The following is an 18,265-nucleotide window of genomic DNA, read 5'->3' on the forward strand; positions in this document are numbered from 1 at the left end:
TGATCCGTAGACGAAACGACATTCGGCAGATCTGTAAATGTTTACTTTTGCACCTCATTAGGTATGAGAGCTCTCGCGTCGTCAGCACATCGAGACTTCACGGCGAATACAAAAAGCCATCCAGGAGAGAGATCACCATAAAAATAACTATGTACTAGGTTATTAGAAGATATTTTGCGCTTTATGAGGTCATAAAGACTTGAAGACACAATAGAAAATGACTATGGAGTATATACGTATATTGAACATAATGTAATAAGAAGACCATTCTTCTTTCTTGTCCGTCAACTGGCCGGCTTGTTACTGAGGGAGGCTACTCTTATATAAAGGAGCCATACTTCCGTGAAAGATAATCGAAGTTTGCTCAAACTGTGGTCTTTTTTCCAAATTTTTTTACAAGTATTATTTGCTTTCGGTCAGTTTTGAGTTTTTTTCGATCGCAGAAAAGAAAAAGACAGGGCAGAAAGTTCGTACAGTTTTTTTTTTCCAACGCCTATGGCTCGATCGTTTTTTGTGTTGACAAAATCCTGGTTACGAAACCAAGGCTTCCAAAATGTCGTCTGCTTCAGTAGTCGAGAGCGGCTACCGCAAGAACAAAACTGTTTACCCTTCGTGCCGCCTTGCAACGATGTTACTACGGATGACATGCATAAACTCCAAAACTTTGTCGATGCTAATGAAAAGATTTTGGTTCTCACGGGCGCGGGAATTTCGACAGAAAGTGGTATCCCAGATTACAGATCTGAAGGTGTCGGGCTGTACGCGACAAGCACAAATCGCCCTGTGCAATATACAGATTTCCTCAAAAGTGCAGATATAAGACAGAGATACTGGGCCCGGAACTATGTAGGATGGCCTAGGTTTTCTTCCTTCTTTCCAAACACAGGTCATAAAGTTTTAAGTGAATGGGAAAAGCATGAGAAAATTCATTGGTACGTTAAAATTAGTACTTAAGGTTGTGTGTTGAATGAGTAGTGTTTTTAATTTAAAGACGAGAAACGTGTCCAAATAGCTTTCTGTATTAAAGGCATTTGTATTGTTTTTGCAGCAGTATAAATGTTTTCAACATGCATGCGAAAAGATAATGGCATGTCCCCCCCCTCTCCTCCTCACACCTGCCTGGAATTTATGGCATTTGTTTTAAAATGGATCAGTCCTTCAGTATATTTTATGAAGTCTGGTGATATGAAAGCTCAAATAAGTAAAAATAAATAAATTCATGATCTTCTATTTGAATGACTAGAGAAAATGAGCAGTGATGCCAAGACACCTTATTCACCAAATGTCTCCAACCCTCACCACCTTCAGTATTTGTAGAATAACAAAATAATTGTCTTTTTTGAGTTTTTCTAGCCTCTTCTAGATTTTAATGAAAGGAAAAGTTCTGGTTTTCATTTCTAGCCAAGCCAGCTTGTCAACAGTATGAAATGAAAATCTCCAACACACGTCATTGGCATTAACAAAGTTGTGGAGACTTCCAAAAAAAAAGCCTTGATTGCAGCTAATACAGACTTTCTTTTTAAACAGGTTAGTGACACAGAATGTCGATGCTCTGCACTACAAGGCACAAAGTCTACGGGTGACAGAGTTACATGGCAGTGCACATCGGGTTGTCTGTCTTTCTTGCCAAAATGTTTCATTACGCACAGATATCCAGAAACAGATTGAAGCTCAAAATCCTACATGGCATGCATCCTCTGTGACAATGGCACCTGATGGAGATGTCAGTCTCACAGCTGAACAAATCAAAGGTTTTAAGGTAGATAACAACTGTATTTGCAGATTGCTCCTATTGCGTGGTTCATATTGTAACTTTTTATTTTGCTTCCTTTTTAAATGCTAGGAATGTAAAGTTTTTTTGTTTTTCTTATTGCCCTCAAACTTTTTATGCCTTTTACTAGTAGTCGTTTATAACAAAAAAAAAAAAAAAGACGTGTCTTTTAACTCCTTTCATTCCTTCCAAAAACCAGTTGTTATTGTTTGCTTGCAGTATGAAGTAAGATTCCTAACAATCTTTAAAGGAAAAATGTAAACATCTCTTTCTCTTTATTTTTTCCATCTTAATGATTTACTATACAGTCCATTTTGTGAAACTTTGAGAGGGAAGATTAACATTATTTTCCTACTGTTGTACTTCTTTGAGACTGTTCAGCTGTAGATGTCTCTTAGTTTCTTCCAGCCCTTTCCATTCTGAACCAGATAAGCAAACTTTCGTTCTGTATATTTCCAAAGCTTTATAATAAAATTTGATTTCAAAAAACATCACCAGGTTCCTGAATGCCAGCATTGTGGAGGAATTCTGAAGCCAGATATTATTTTCTTTGGTGACAATGTGCCAAGACCCACAGTTCAGTTTGTCTTTGACAGACTTTCAGAAAGTGATGCAGTGCTTGTGGTTGGATCCTCTTTGGAGGTAAGAATGTGCTGGCTTATAAGTAATTTGTGAATCTTGTTTTATCAGGTGGAGACATTTTGAGAAATATTATGTGGTTAAATAACCCTTAAACAGAAAATTGTAAGTTTTCATGGTCGGCTTCCCCAGTTTGTTGTAAGAACAAAGAAACAAATTATGTTTCATGTTTTATCTAGATTATTTAGAATGGAGGAAAGTGTGTGGGAAATAATAATAATAATAAATGTGATTTGTATAGTGCATACTCATTCTTGTAAAGAGTGTGCTCTTAGCGCTTGAGACAAGAACAAGACATGGAAAACATACAAAGGACAGAAGGATGAACAGTACCGATGACTAATAAAAAACAAATATAAAAAAACCCATTGAGGAATCAGGTAACAAAAACTTAAGAGTGTCATGATTCAAATCAGGAATCAGTTGTCACACTGCCATTGGTTAAATTATGCCGTCAGTAGATATGTAAATAGACTGGAAACATTTGAGACAACCGTATTAGTCGAAATTATAGGGATAGCTTTGCATAGAGCTAGTGAAAAGCAAGGCAGGTCATGAAATCTCTTACTTCAGATTCAGTAACGACAAATTTTTATTTTGTGTCTATATGACAAACACCATAAACAAAAATTCTGTTAATATTTGTTTGCACAAAAGATTTATAAGCTTATTATGCATTTAAAATTTTTCAGGTTTACTCAGGCTATCGGTTTATTATCAAGGCACATGATGAAGGCAAGCCAATTGCCATTGTCAACATCGGTAAAACAAGAGCTGATCCTGTTGCTGTTTTGAAAATAAGTGCTAGATGTGGAGAGGTTTTGAGTCAGATCCAAATCAAGTGATTAGGTATCTGGACAGTAGACATTAGTGATTTACAATTCAGGTTGTCTGAAACTACAGTGGCTATTTATGCAATTTATGTGCGACTTTTGTTTTTAAGACATTCATATCAAATGACAGAGAAATGTTAAAAGCATGCATGCATGCATATACATGAATGCACTGTTGTCATCAACTTCATTATATTCATAAACTTTACACTTATTTGACGTGCTTTCACATCTTAAGAAAATAAATAAAACAGAAAGCCCTTCATTTTCAATTTTATTATTTTATTTTTGGAGGTCAGGAGTTGGAGTAAACATTAGAACAGTGCTCCAAGGCAAATACACTTGATTGTTGTTCCATCTTGTGTAACTACTTTCATTTCAATTTTGATATTATGTGACCATGGATATGCATAGTTTTATATTGCAATCTTTTGTGTTGATAATCTAGATCACATTGAAAAATTTTAAGGAGACCAGAAGGATATTTTTTTGTAAATGATATGCAATTTTTGTTCACAACTGTTCTAAAAGTAAACCACGAACCTATTCTTTGTCAAACCTGTGATAAAATGTCCACATTTTTCTTGTTAAAATAAACAAAACAATTGATGTTTAAAAGATGCAGATAATTGTCAATTATTACATTTAAAAGAAGACATTAAAATTTCCTTCTTTCAGGCAGCCCTTTCCTTGAAAATTATCAAAATGGAATCTTGTGCAGACTTTGTGGTATGAGTCGACTGTTCTATCACGAACTTCCATTACTGGACTGCTGCCAGACGATTTTTTCCAGGCTCGCCGAGACTAACAGCGGATCACTTCGCAAGAGGCTAAGCGTTGGTCTTGGCAGGCAATTCACCTATACAAGTCCATGATTCTATTGTGTCACTCTTGCTGCACAGTTGTCAATATATTATTGAAATCTCTTCTTTCCTGTTTTTTGGGGAACAATTTTAAACACATTTTCTAGATTTGTTGCCACACACACACAAGATTATTGTCTGTTCCACCAATAATAAATCTGTGGTCTGAACTGATGGCCACTGTGTTTATCACAACCTGCAGAGGTAAACAATATTCAATACAAATATATCTTACATTGGACTTGATGCAGGTTGAACTATCAACAGTTTCAATAAATCTCTTAGATACAAGTAATAAAAATCATCCCTTTTTCTGTGCCAAGGCATCTAGGCAATAATGAATAATCTGCTAACAGAAAAAAAGTGGGAGGGGGCTTGTAAAGATGTGAGTAAATGTGAGAAAGTAAATATTTTGTCTACTCTCTCTTGTAGACTAAGCAAGATTGGTTTTGTGCAAATTAACCTCAGCACAACATAAAAGGGTATGTAATGGCACTTCCAGGTCATTTTTGTTTAGGTTTTTTTGTGGAAGGTGGGGAGGACCGTTCTTTGTTGTTTGTGGATTGGGGTTTTTTTGTTTGGTTTTTTGCGATTCTTAAGTTTGTTTGGTTAGTTCAGCTTTGTTTTTGTTTACTTAGTTGCATCACTTGTTGTTGATGTCATTTTCTTTTGTCCTCATTCATTTTGTGCTAACAAATAAAAGGGAAATTGAAGATGTAAGCCTTATAAACTGCTATAATGAGTTACGCATAAATTAGATAAGTTCTTTGTTGTATAAGAAAGATATGAAAATCTTTTCACCTCTCCTTCCTTGTCTGTCTTCAAATTATCCACTTGTGGCCATTCAAGTACCTTTGTAAGAAGAAAAAAAAATAGATTATGAACATAAATTTATTAAATCCAGAAACTGGGACTGACTATTAAAATATTGCTGTGCAAAATTTTCTATATTATCATCTTCATCCAGCAAAATGTTACATTTGTTAGACAACTATACTTTTAAACCTAAATTTGTTTAATGGGACAAAATTGTGTTTCTTAGTTTAATGATGTAGACAACAGTATTCCCAATGTAATATATATTTAATTTACAAAATATACTTACTCGAGATGGTTTCAATAGGGGCATGCTAGTCTTTGGCAAATCTTTCAGATTGTACAAGTAGATTTTTCCTTCATTATCTCCTAGACACAGCAATCCTGGAAGAAAACAAGAAAAAATCTCCATTGTCATCAATGTAAGTTTACAGATACTTAAGCACAAACAGAATACTTTTATTCAAGCTTAACTCTGATCATGGAAATACCCAAATAGTTTTATATTTCAATAAATTATTGTTTATATTGCAAATTATTTATATGCTGATAATTCAGGCAATACTGCAAGGTGTTTTGGAGGCCAGAATTAGAGTGTTTTGTAATACTGTATCTACTGTCAGTCCACAACTATTGTTCAAAACACTCAACTGACAATTTTTTTTTCTCTTTTATTGTTGTTATATCTCTTTACCTTCCTCTATTAATCACTTTTAGCAAGTACCACTAAAAGCGTCAGACTGGTTCCTAGCAAGTCTTTATGCTACTGAACCTGTCAAACACTGCCATAAGCAAATCTACCATGATATACTTACCAGCAGAATATCCCAAACTTATATACTTTACGTCTGTTTTGGAACACTGTAATTTTACAAATGGAGTTATTGAAATGTTTTTAGCTTTGCTCTTCATGTGTTCCTCCAAGTTCCAAACTAAAATTTCACCAGCTCCAACACGTTTTGTGGCTATGAAACAAACACAAATTTAACTTTATGTACACTCTATGAATAGAAATCCAGAAAACTAAAGATAATGTGCTAGCCAATCTAAGAAACAGTTTTTAAAAAACCCGTTAAAAAATGCATTTCACCAACTCTTTAGGGAAATTAAATTCTGAATAATTTCCATATCCTCATCTAATAATAATTCGCTGCTTAAATTAGAATTTAACATTTACATTCATTTTAATTAGGACAGTATCTTTTTGGGTAAATTGCAAATTAAAAACAACTCCAGCTACATTTAGTGTGTTAAAGGCTAACACTAACCCTTCGGGATCACTTTAGTGAGTGGCATCAAACTACTAAATCAGTTTTACAGTATTTTAGTTTACCAACAAATCCACCACCAAGAGACACCAGACCATCAATAGTTTCAAGACTGCAGCCATCCTCAGGATGTTGAAATGACATCTTTGGTGTTCTGCAGGAAATGTGTCAAAAGACTATTAAGATCTAAGATATCTTTATCATAACTTACAATACAATTATTTTATCTATGGTTGATAACATTTATTTCATTCCTGACAACAAAAAGAACATCAACACTTATAACTACCTCAATCCATTATGCTTTTATTCAATATTTTTGCTCAAAGTAAAACTTTTAGCAATCACAATGCAATTAAAAAAGAGATAGGCAGTGAGATTTGTTTTCTTCTTTTAGTATATTTTACTTCTTTTTCCTTATCCTTGTACCTATTTCCTTATACCTGAGATCAGGTACAGATACATTTAAGCCAGAACATCCCACCTGAGAAACAGTCTTTATGCTAAAGTAGCTTGACTGAACTCGGTTGTAGCACAAATTAAAAGTTTATGTTGAATGTGTTTCCTTGAACTCTGAGGGCATTGTTTGTAGTACATTGATGTGAGTGAACATCCATGCATGTGTGTGTATGCTCGCATGTATTTAGGTTATCTATGCATGCAGTCAGTGGTGGAACTGACATGTAATGATAGTGTATAATGTATATGAGAGAGAGGGAGTAAAAGTGTGTATTTGAATGAGGGTGTTGAAGAGGTGTGCACTGCATGTGTGGGTGCAACGAGAGGAATTTTCTTTTTCATTCTCTTACGCACTTCTTTTTTTTTTTTTATTTAGGTTTACATATAGTAGCAAATGAAATAGCATCTGCGAATGTGGGTGCAAGTGGCAGTCATCATTAAGACATGTTCGTCATGCAATTTCATTTAAAAAATAAATTTTTTCTTTCATTTAAGTTCTGACTAAACTATCTCAGGAATAAATGAAATTTTCACTGAAATAAATGACAATTACAACAAACTTAAAAATAAAATTTGCTTTGTAGTGATAATTATGTAGACTATGAGGGAGGGCTTTTTTTTTGTTCTTTTGATGATTCTTCGGTTTAGAAGTTTTCTATACATGAAGGGTAAACTATTTTAGTATTTATAGAATCAAAGAAACTAAATTATCCCCTTACTTAATGACATCTTTAGAGGAAGCAAGATGGCTAACTCTTCCCAAAGCCCATCCAAAGCATCCCTTCTCTGTTGCTGACACCAGTGTATTGCTGCTGGCACTGAACATCAAGCTCAGAGGGTCCCCCACCATGTCAGATAAATTGATTTGTAAAAGTGGACTGTAAATATTCATTTCAATTACTGTCAACCATCATAAGAAATAAATCTTAAAATTAACATGAAAATAAAACTAATCTTGTAAGATTTACAGCTTGCATATTTTTGGATATTATAAATGGTGGTGGGGTTCTTTCGCTTGTTTATGCCTTATTCTTGCTAAAAATGGTAACATGAAACATTAAAGAACAACTCATAGCAGAAAGAATAGCATACATGTATCATAAATTTGAATAGCCCTTCTGAAAGAAGTAGCATTTTGAATAGATGGTCATTGTTTGGTTATTTTCTTTATAGCACCATTAACACAACACACTAAACAAATACCAAACCTCCTATACATGCTTTAATTGTGAGATACAGATGAGTCTATGACAGTGGCAAAAGGAATTTACTTTCACTTTTAAGACTGAAAAGATACAGATTTTGATGGAGTGGCAATCTTAATATTTGATGCTCAAAATATTAGGCAAAGTTCAAAAGAAAACATGCTAACCTGTGATTTACAACCTTCATACCTGGTAAACCGATATCCCAGAGCATAATGCTTCTATCTGTAGATCCACCTGCACAATTAAGAATTTAATAAAATGAGGTGGGCTATCATTCTATTTACTATTTAAGTACAATAAAACCTTCTCTTTAAGACCTTCTATATTTTAAACCAAACCTGACTAAAAAGATTTAGAGACATATTTCCCTATTTAAATGTCATCTCCATTATGATTACCTCCCCAATGTGACAAATGACCAATAGTTTGTGCTCTATTACAACTTTTTTTTCACAAGTTGAAAAAAGTTGAATACATTTTAGAGCAGACTGCTTCTCGTCACTATATTACATTTAATGTAGAAGTAATATAAATCAGCATACTTTTAAAATAAGACAGCTTTTTTACTGTCACTGGTCATTTTGACCCAAAACCATATCACTCCAGCCATACTGACCTGAGTCAAATCAATTTTGCTATGATCATATTGTCCCAAGTAAGACTACAGTGCCCAATATCTATTCAAGTCAGATGGGAGGTCAATACGGCAAATGACTGGCCCCATTTATTGTTGTCTTTATTTTCCAGCACAATCAGCTGATTGTGCTTCATTAAAAATCTTTTGCAGAAGTCCCATGGTTATTAAAAAAAAGAGACTATTGTGACTAACTGTTTGTATTTTATTACAATTTTGAAATCACCTTGAAAAGAAAATACATATAGCACATTTTATGAGAGCATTCTTGTCTACCACTATATATATATTTATTGCTCTTACCTGGAAGGTTAGTCTATAAATCTTCAATCAAGTGCAACAATGGCAGAATAAATAAGCATGACTGAGCGAAAGCAAAACTGACAAAGAAAAGCACTATGATTTGAAAAGCTTTTACTCAGCACTTAAATCAATAAATGAACTTGCATGGTTGATAGAATGGAAGCAGAATAGTCAATTTCCTTACTAAGACCTTTCTCAGTTACAACATGATTTTGGTGAATTTAAAAGGGAAGTTTAACTGTGATGGAAAAGCTAGTTATTGCCATTGATATATGTATATTTTTATCACAAATTTCATTTATCCTATTACTTGATAATCACCGTTTTCTTCAACAAACTAAACGGTTGATCTAAGAAATTCATAAGCTGTTTTCTAATTATCTATCACACTCAAGAAACTTTGTAAATATAGTAGTAATACATTTAACTCAATAAAACATTTTAAACTGTAATATATGCCAGAAATTGGGCTAACTTTTATATATCTTATAAATGAAAGAGTATGACAGGTAGATGATATTGTTTGTATGTCTGTCATTTTGTCAGAATCCATGCAAATCTACCGCATTTGTCCAATCCTCATTAAATTAGGAAACATTCTTTTCATCTTCAGGAAGGTCCTAGGCTGTTTGGTTCGTGTATGTTGCTGTGGAGCATGTTTTCATATTAGTTTTTTATGTTCTGAGATTTTCAGAGGCTCAAAAATAATTGTGATGTACCTGTATCACGAGTTACTTTATGCTCCTCGAGGACTAACAAGGAATAAAGCTGTACTACGTAAGGCAAACTTCAACAATGTCGTAATTTCAGACAGTATTGATGTGAGACGGTGAAAGAGGAGAGGAAATGAATAAGCTGCACAGTAGCAATATCTCTCCAATTCACTAGAAACAGGCCACATCATCTTTGGGCTACCCCTTTCCTTTGATCTGCTTCAAGTGAATGAATTGTGCATGGACAAAATTAGAAATGTCAGTATCAAATAATTTAACCTAAAAATTCTTTCTTTACACTATTTTTTTTACAGATTTTTTTTCCCTTAAATATGCAGCTGTATCCTTGAAATCAGAAACAGCTTTTTTCTTACTGAAGAGCAGACGAGGCTCAGATGAATGAAAGCAGAGACAATTGATCCCTCTTCTGTGGCCTCTAATGACATCATACACAACCAGCTGATCTGGGTAAATCATTTTCACTGCTCCTCCTTCACCTGCACATGCATAGAGACATCTAAGTGCATAAGCTCACAAGTGAATAAACACATGTATAAATGTACCCACTCTGTTTTTCTTTCTCCCTCGTTTCGACTAGCTATGGTGACTCCATAAAACAATATACCGTGAAAACATTTTTAGTGTACTAATTTGACAAACTGTATCAACGATGTCACATCAAGTCCTGTTTTAAATCTGAAGTATTCCACACATGCTTTTTAAAAATGTTTGTTTTTTTTAAATTAACAATGCATTTTGCAATAAACACAGACATAAACATTTCAGTAAGTTATTAGCATCTCATAGCTTACATTCCTGTGCAACATAGGTTTAATTCTTAACTGATGTATCCCTCATAATTTTGTCATTAAGACTAGTTATCTTGTAGTTGTTCCTGTTATCTTTGTAAACTGAGCCTCTGGCCACTATGCTGTGGATCACGTTTGCTCCTTATGTTGTCACCCTTGCCATTAACCAAAATGTTAGGCAGAAGGATGGTGGCAAGACTGTGAGTCTATTCTGCATAATAAAAAGCTGCTAAATCTCATTAATATATCTCTAAAGAAGACAGAAAGAAAAGAAGAAAAATAAAGGTCACTGACTTAATGCTATATACCTGCCACAGCTAGAATACTGGCACATTTTCCTTCTTGCTCCAAAACTGTCCATGCTAGGGAGTAAAAGTTCTGAAACAAGATTAATTACCAATAATAATATGAAGCTTTGAACTCTGTGGTACCAAAAGATTGTGTGGCTAGTTAATGTCGGATCTAAAACAACATGGCGCATGATATTTTTACTAAACATAATTTTGTTAGGCTGAAAAAGCTACTTAGATGCGAGTCTATAGCACACTTTCTCAGAAAGACAAGTTCACCTAACACTTTCGTCATGCAGTGCTAAGCAGTCTCCACAGCTATAAAATGACAAGTATCAGGCAGAGAGAATTTTCTCATTGTTGTTATCTGCATTTCTTTTACTTTCATTGTGTCTGTATTGCATGCACTTCATTAGATTTCTTTTAACACAATCATAATGTATTCAAATACCCATTTCAGAATGTAATGTGTGTTTGCTGCTGACCTGGGCTTACATTCGAAAATGTTCAGCTCAAGAACTTGATTGATCTCGAAAAAGAAATGCTTTATTCAAAAGAAAAATAAATAATTTTTTTACAGTTGAAATCTAATCCAGTATGACCTAAGGACTAAGTGAATAAAGCAGACTAAAACTAGCAGTTAAATAACACAAGCTAAGCAGACTAAAACTAGCAGTTAAATAACACAAGCTGACTCAATAATGACTGATGTGAATGTGTGAACCGGGTGCATTACTACCTCCTTGTCAGGATCCTTAAATCTCTTCATGATCTTGCCGGTTAGCACATCAATAAGGCATACAGTATCTCTTCCACAGGTTGCAAGAATGTTTCCTGTCTCACCTGAAACACTGTCCTTAATTACATGATACAAATAGGTTGAGCAGCATGCTCATAATTCACATTGTATCAACCACAGATTTCTCCCATACTTTAGTTGGTTTTTTTTAATTTAACTATAACATAGTGATAACAGGTCTAGCATCTTCACTTTGTGTTGAAGCTGTCTTCTTCATATAAGCACAATGCTTATAATAATAATTAATTATATTGTAATGTGTAAAGTATGTATTTTATATAAATATATATTATACCTTTTTCATGACAGATGTTGTGGAAAGTCAATTTTAATCTACATGTCGTCTTTTTAAGTTAAAACAAATACATCAAATGTGATCTCTAAAAGTACCTGGTTTGTGTGGAGAGGGCTCAAATGCACAAGACCACACTTTGATACCATCATCATCACTATTTCCATGGCATCTCAGGAATTTTCTTGGTTCATAGTCTGCTACGTCCGGCTTTAAAAACAAGACAATGTTTTTATTTCTATCATGTATATGACATATAGATAAATGTAAAAACACCTCCATGCCTATGCGAGCCGGGTATTGTATGAAAAAGATGAGCTAAAAAAAATTAGAAAACACATATTAAGAATATGCTCAATCAACAGCTAACGAAACAGAACAGAACTTACCAAACAGACTGGCGCTGCCTTTTGGCTCTGTCTCACTGCTCTAGACATCTTTCTAAAGACCACCTGAAAAAAAAAGTATGCGTTGTTCATTTGTCTTAATTTCTTTCAACCAGAAACTAAAACGATAAAGCAGTATTTTCGTGTGCATCTACCGAACCACATTGCTACGTGAAACTTTTAAATGATTTTACTTTTGAATAGGAGGGCAATGAGTGATAAAACTTCATCAAAGACACATGACGAAAACAACTTATGGGAAACCCCGTGTGATGGTGGACTGTACCAGTGTGAGGGATACTAGAAAAAGGCCTAGGGGAAACTAATTTTTAAAATGATATGATCACATTTATATGTACCACTTTCAGCAAATAGCCGATCACTGCGTGTGAAACCCTTTTAACACTTTCTCAGTTTCCCGCGACGTTTAATGTGTGTTTGAGAGTAATTTCCCTTTATCAAGATGTCTGCGTCTGTGTTACTAAAGGTTTGCCGAGGAGGTCATGCGGCTGTAAAAAGTCCATGGAATGTATGTAACATTCATGAGGCAACACAGTTGGGTCTTATATGCTGTCATTATGTTTTCTAAAGAATTTAGCGACAAATGGGCTATTCGATTGGTATGCGACGCCATGAGTGTACCGGATCGAACTTAAACTTAGTTTAAGTACCGACTATAAGAAGTATATAATTTATATACAGATGTATTTGCTCGGTTTATTAAAAGGCAGTTTACTTACGACACGCAACTTTGCACCCCATTGCCCTTTATTCAATGGAATTGTTTGCAATAGATGTTAACATGACGTCGCAAGTGCCATTTGTGTATCTCATTTGCACCTACTTCTATTTCTGTATGTTTAAATTGTTTTCTGTGATAAAATAAAGTACGACATTAATAACGATTTACACATCACCAATCATCATTTGTTTTTCTCGAATAATTGTGAGTGAAATGGATGTTAGTATAGAGATATCGAAACCAGCAGTAGAGAACTAGTCATTGTTAATTTTCTTTGATATTTTTCAATGTGCTTAATTATGTAAAGTGGACACACAGTGCATTTGTCACATTTTCTTATTTTCTTGATGTCCTACAAGACATGGATGAGAACAGCATTCTTCTGGAAAAAGAAAGATGAGCGACTGCCACAAGACAAGGTTGCTCTGGAAGATGAAAGACTGCAGACTACACCCACTACAAAAATTCTTAAAAAAAAGATGTATGTAATATTCAGGAATAACACTAGCAGACCTTTATGATATGTTTTGTGATATATGTTTATGCTAATTAATAAAGTGTCAGTTACATGCTCCCTTCCTCCAAAATAAAAGGTCATAAATCACTTGCTATGTTTAATGATAACAATGGATAATACTAGAGCCAAGAAAATAAAAACTGAATCTGAATTAGTTGTAGTAGCATATACAAAATTTTGGGGAGGCTTTGTGGTGTGGTAGTTAATGCACCTCAGTTGTGGATTTGAAGTCTGCTTGTTCAGTCCTGTGCTTGGTAAACTCCCCCTGTCCACCCAAGGCTTTCCTGCAGCAATGGGTACCTTATTTTTTCAAGAGAGTAAAAGGTGGTAAAAAGAAAGGGCTTGGCTCCACCTTCCTTATGCCAGACATGAGGAACCACTTACATTCATTGCATCTATTATACCATACTAGGGTATGGGCTCTTCGCTTTTTATTTGAGCCCGTTTACTTGTGGGATTTTCACAATATGATATAAAATATCTTTATTAATTTTCTCCAGGAAATTGGTCAAAGAAATCAACGATAACATGATAATTCTGCTTTATATAAAATGTTGACACAATTTATTTGAAGAAGTATAAACTGACTATATGCGATTCCTTACACTGGCACCTGTAATGGAAAACAGTTATACATTAGTTCCAAAATATGCATATTTGGACAGGAAAAAGGAAAAGGTTTAATGCCATCTGCATACATGTGCATCTTATTCAGGAGTCAGTTGTACGTCTTGGCTGCAGCTGGGATAAATGATTGCAGTGATGGGTGGTTCTACCTTTAGGAGCTCTAAACAACAGATGATAATTTTTTTTAAGAATTACTTTTTTGTTTTCCATATTTTGATCTGTTATTGCTATGGATATATATATATGTGTGTAGAATCAACTTGGCAGGATTTTGTGTTTATATAGTGCTTATCAACTTTATTTAACTTCAAGAAGTTGAAGCTATGTAAATAATTATTTCTACATTCATAAATGATTATCTGATAATTACATTGAAATTCTGGTTTTATAAAACATTTTAAAATATATAAATTTATGTATGTTATATCTTTCATCATAGAGGCCTACAGACAGTTGCAGGCTACACACCACCAGCAGATGTTGAAGAGCGTGTTGAACAAATTACCAGAGAAGTGTGTGGGGATATTAAAGATTGGAAAACTTATGTCTTTGAAAACAACAATATTAAATTTAAGGTTAGTTTTTTTTGTATTCGCTGTGTGAAAAATGCAGTTATCATTGTAAGCTTCTTTACAACATAAACGCAAACACTCCTAATCCCCTTCTTTCTCACAAGAGTGATCCCACTCTTAAGACTCATCTTTTGAGAATGATGACTTCACCATAAGTCTATCCTGACCACAAGCGTGCATAATGCTTGTCTATAATTTACTTTGTATGTGTTGTAGAAGTGAGCGTGTCTGTTATGTGAGAATATGGGTGCATAGTTGATGATTCAGTCAATATATTATTTATGCAACGTGCTCAGAGCAAATCTTTGGAAAAGTGCAGTAGAAATCATCATTATTATTATCTAAATCTTGTGTTTGCATATTCTCTTTCTTTTTAAACTGTCTACATCTAAGGCTTTCAAGTCTGGTCTCAAAACCAACCTTCCACCTACCCCATATTTTCACCCAAACACTTTGCTCATGTTTGCCATGGTGTCATCTAGTTTTGGATGTTCATGATTAATTCAATGTTAACTGTCATTTCGTTCTTTCATGCACAGTGCATCAAACTTGCCTGAACACAAGCAAATGCACTTTACAAATTAAATTATTATTGCATATCCAGATTACTGTCAGGTGAATGCACTGCACCCAATCTGTCAGGATTTCAGTCTATTATTTTCAGTTAAGATGTGTCAGCAGAAATCATTCTGTGTCATTTGCTTTTTTTGTGTGTTTCTTTTCAAACTTATTTTAAATTGCTTACTCTCACAGTTATAGCTTATATGCCAAAAAAAAAAACACAGACATGTCTAGACAGTTGTGAATTTGTCAGAAATTTGATCGCTTGGATGATCAAAATTTAAGTTTAAATTGTTTTAATCTCAAAGCAAACATATGACAGGAGCCAAATGTTCTATGTTGTGTTAAAGAAAAAATGCTGTTTTTATACAAGTATTAAGATTATTATATGATCACTAATAAGTTTAACTCATTTTTGTGTGTAACTATCTGAAATTTCATTTCTTTTCAGATTTTGACACGATTGATAGCAGAGTTTGATCACAACATCCCAAACGTTGATCTAGCTAGCCTCCATTCTATTGGAGATGCTCTTGCATTCTTCAATAAACCAGTGAAAGATACTTCCAAGTATGAAGACCTTGCAAAATTGGACCTACCTCCTAATGTCCACATTCAACTGGAGGCTTTACGTTTTGACCCAGCCACAGACACTATGTTTGGGGGAATTTCAGCATTTCCTGACCGGCCCACAATAGTCAAAAGTATTAGGTACAGAAAAAAATATGGGAAAAATGACTGATATAAGAAATCTCTAAATATTTACATTGATGGAAATGTTGTGAATGTTGCAACAGCATTGTATTTAGTAATTCACCAAAGAAATATGTTTCTTTACTAATTGTTGACAAAACCATTTTTTTTCAAAGATCATAATAGGCAATACACTATTGAATTGAAACAAATGTACAGAGACCAACATTCATAAATGTATACTTTGTGTTTAACGATCTGTGTGCTCTCTTATTTTGTTATCCCACTTGAAGGCATGCATTCTGAAAAGGAAAATTTAATGCAAAACTAATTACCTTTGATATGTTCAAGAGCAAACAACAGGCATCCTAGGCATCCACAGCCACACTTAAGTAACCAATATCATTTATTTCAAGATTTATTTGGATTAATTTTGAAGTGTAGTAAATAACAAAAAAATTTAAAGCAATGCTTTTTCCTCCTGGATCTATTGACTGCAAGCATTAACTGCAACAGCAGCAAAACTTGCTATGATTGCTAGCTTCAGTCCCTAACTTGGGAAACAAATTACTGTACCAGACCATGCAAATTGACAGCTTTCCATAATATTTGGTGCACCTGAAGATCTAGCCATCACATTTGTAAAAGTGATGCATTTTGTTACTTCATTCATTATAAATGAAATGTGTAAAAAACTGTTCATGGACAATATACATTTAACTCCAGAATCCACTTCATTTCAATCCACGCGTCCACTGTTCAGCTTGTCCATTTTGGCATTACGTTCTTCCATGTCAGCAATTTCCTTCTCTAGCTCAACACAAGCCCGTTCTATCTCATAGTTCTTACTGACCAGTCCTACCCACGAGGTCTCCAACTCACGTAATTTACTGCCTGCCTGAGTCTGTTCATTTTTCCGTTGCCAATTCACTTCTTGGATCTTCTTCCTCAAATCCTGATAAAATTCATAGAAAATATTTTTCACATTATCTCTTATTTTTCATTTGTGACAACTTTAAGTGCAGTTCAATAGCAAATGTAAGTAAAAAGTGAACAAGGGGAAAACACAAGAAAATACACGCTAGATGGGCGATGGTAAGTTAAGAGAAGCAACATCTAGCATGACAAATTACAAGAAAAACTAGTGTAGTCAAAATCTTGAATGTAAACAAAAAAGCAGTCCTGGGTTTTGCTATCTGGAATATAGCTGAGGCCTTGAATCCACTAACAAGTGACTGCAGTGAATGACATCAGGAACTTTCATGCAGACAAAGCCAAGGCAACAGTGTAGGTGTTATAGCTAATATGAGCATCATTTGGCATGATAATTTCTATCCCAAGCAAACATACATCAAGTTAAAGGAAGAGAAAGCCACCAGCTACTGAAAGTATTCCTTGAATTTGAAAATTTTAACTCTAAAAAGGTTATACTTTTGCAAAAAGATGGTGGCAAAGCATTCCAGAGAGAGTAGCAGCCAAACTTATCCCATCTGATATCTGGCAGATGAAAGTGGTATAAGCTGATCAGAAAGACAGCAAATGTGAAACAAACTTCACGACAACAAAATCAACAAAAAAAAACCCACACCTGTAGTTGCTTTTGAGCCTTCTCAATCATGGAAACCAGAATTTCATTATATGCCTTCCATCCTGGAACTCCAAAATCAGCCATCAATTCCAAGTTCAGAATCCTAAGTGCCTGATGTTCTAGCTGCGCCTGAGAATTATCTACACATTCTTGCCAGGCAGCCACATCAGTCATTTTTCCAGCTGGTGGTTGAGGCAGCTCATACCGCTTCATACTCAGCATCTCCATTGGAAGACGAGCCTGTTTTTGTAATGCGTAAAAGTTAAATTTAAAACAATACTCACAGCACATTTCCTTCTATACCCAAGGTTTTCACATTATTGCAATTTACAAAATCAGCAGCTTTGAGCGGTTACATTTCTTAATAAAACCTTATACTCAAAAATTCATAAAATTTACTCCTTTTTTACTTAGTGAGGAAGGTGTCCATTCAGATGCAGTTTATAAATCGCTTTTGATTTGATATGTGGAGAAAAGGTCCCTCAATGAAGTTAATGCTTTAATTAACAATTCTTCTTTCTACTTAAGAACGATCGAAATATCTATTAAATCTGAATTACACATCTTGTTATTATACTCACCTGAACGCGTTCCATTTCATTCTTCAAAATTTCTGTCTCAAATGCATGGTAGTTTGGCGCTGGCAAGTAGTCTAAGTAATTTTTAGTGGGCCTGTACCTTCTTGTTTCTTCTTCCACAAGTGCGACCGCTGCATCGCGCACACCAGGTTCATCATAACCTTGATCGTAATAAGGTAACGCATCTACAACCACTTCGCCTGCCATTTTTCTGGATCCTAGTGCTTCGTGGATTTTCTGTAACAGAAGAGTTAACAAGGGGCATCATTCAAGCTTCGTGGATTTTCTGTACCAGAAGAGTTAA

At 34.5% G+C, this 18,265-nt stretch overlaps 4 protein-coding genes across 8 annotated transcripts; 2 read left to right on the forward strand and 2 right to left on the reverse strand.

The window, feature by feature from the left end:
* Window positions 1-80: 80 nt before the first annotated feature.
* Window positions 81-4,889, forward strand: LOC112563206 (NAD-dependent protein lipoamidase sirtuin-4, mitochondrial-like). 2 transcript variants are annotated; one of them, XM_025237016.1, is made up of 5 exons: window positions 81-932; window positions 1,528-1,759; window positions 2,270-2,413; window positions 3,103-3,259; window positions 3,922-4,057. In XM_025237016.1, exons 1-4 carry the CDS (start codon window positions 496-498, stop codon window positions 3,253-3,255), a joined length of 966 nt encoding a protein of 321 aa, XP_025092801.1. In that variant the 5' UTR covers window positions 81-495; the 3' UTR covers window positions 3,256-3,259; window positions 3,922-4,057. The 2 variants fall into 2 exon arrangements, with proteins under 2 accessions (XP_025092801.1, XP_025092799.1); XM_025237014.1 differs by having other exon boundaries at window positions 82-932; window positions 3,103-4,889.
* LOC112563205 (leucine-rich repeat and WD repeat-containing protein 1-like) lies at window positions 3,509-12,527 on the reverse strand. Of its 4 annotated transcripts, none has more exons than XM_025237011.1 (13): window positions 12,443-12,527; window positions 12,087-12,149; window positions 11,796-11,907; window positions 11,346-11,449; window positions 10,625-10,694; window positions 9,882-10,004; window positions 8,022-8,091; window positions 7,369-7,527; window positions 6,256-6,344; window positions 5,738-5,887; window positions 5,212-5,306; window positions 4,908-4,958; window positions 3,509-4,302 (listed from the first exon to the last, which is right to left on the reverse strand). In XM_025237011.1, the coding sequence occupies exons 2-13, from the start codon at window positions 12,132-12,134 to the stop codon at window positions 4,210-4,212; spliced, it is 1,164 nt and encodes a 387-aa protein (XP_025092796.1). In that variant the 5' UTR covers window positions 12,135-12,149; window positions 12,443-12,527; the 3' UTR covers window positions 3,509-4,209. The 4 variants fall into 4 exon arrangements, with proteins under 4 accessions (XP_025092796.1, XP_025092797.1, XP_025092794.1 ...); XM_025237012.1 differs by having other exon boundaries at window positions 11,346-11,462; window positions 12,443-12,520; XM_025237009.1 differs by lacking the exon at window positions 12,443-12,527 and adding an exon at window positions 12,278-12,374.
* Window positions 12,528-12,535: 8 nt separating this feature from the next.
* Window positions 12,536-16,049, forward strand: LOC112563213 (39S ribosomal protein L50, mitochondrial-like). Its single transcript, XM_025237029.1, has 4 exons — window positions 12,536-12,612; window positions 13,185-13,306; window positions 14,409-14,544; window positions 15,554-16,049. Exons 1-4 carry the CDS (start codon window positions 12,547-12,549, stop codon window positions 15,842-15,844), a joined length of 615 nt encoding a protein of 204 aa, XP_025092814.1. The 5' UTR covers window positions 12,536-12,546; the 3' UTR covers window positions 15,845-16,049.
* Window positions 16,050-16,200: 151 nt separating this feature from the next.
* Window positions 16,201-18,206, reverse strand: LOC112563212 (pre-mRNA-splicing factor SPF27-like). Its single transcript, XM_025237028.1, has 3 exons — window positions 17,965-18,206; window positions 17,384-17,623; window positions 16,201-16,750 (listed from the first exon to the last, which is right to left on the reverse strand). Exons 1-3 carry the CDS (start codon window positions 18,166-18,168, stop codon window positions 16,535-16,537), a joined length of 660 nt encoding a protein of 219 aa, XP_025092813.1. The 5' UTR covers window positions 18,169-18,206; the 3' UTR covers window positions 16,201-16,534.
* Window positions 18,207-18,265: the final 59 nt, after the last annotated feature.

This window comes from Pomacea canaliculata, linkage group LG4 (assembly GCF_003073045.1).
Source record: "Pomacea canaliculata isolate SZHN2017 linkage group LG4, ASM307304v1, whole genome shotgun sequence".
NCBI lineage: Eukaryota > Metazoa > Mollusca > Gastropoda > Architaenioglossa > Ampullariidae > Pomacea > Pomacea canaliculata.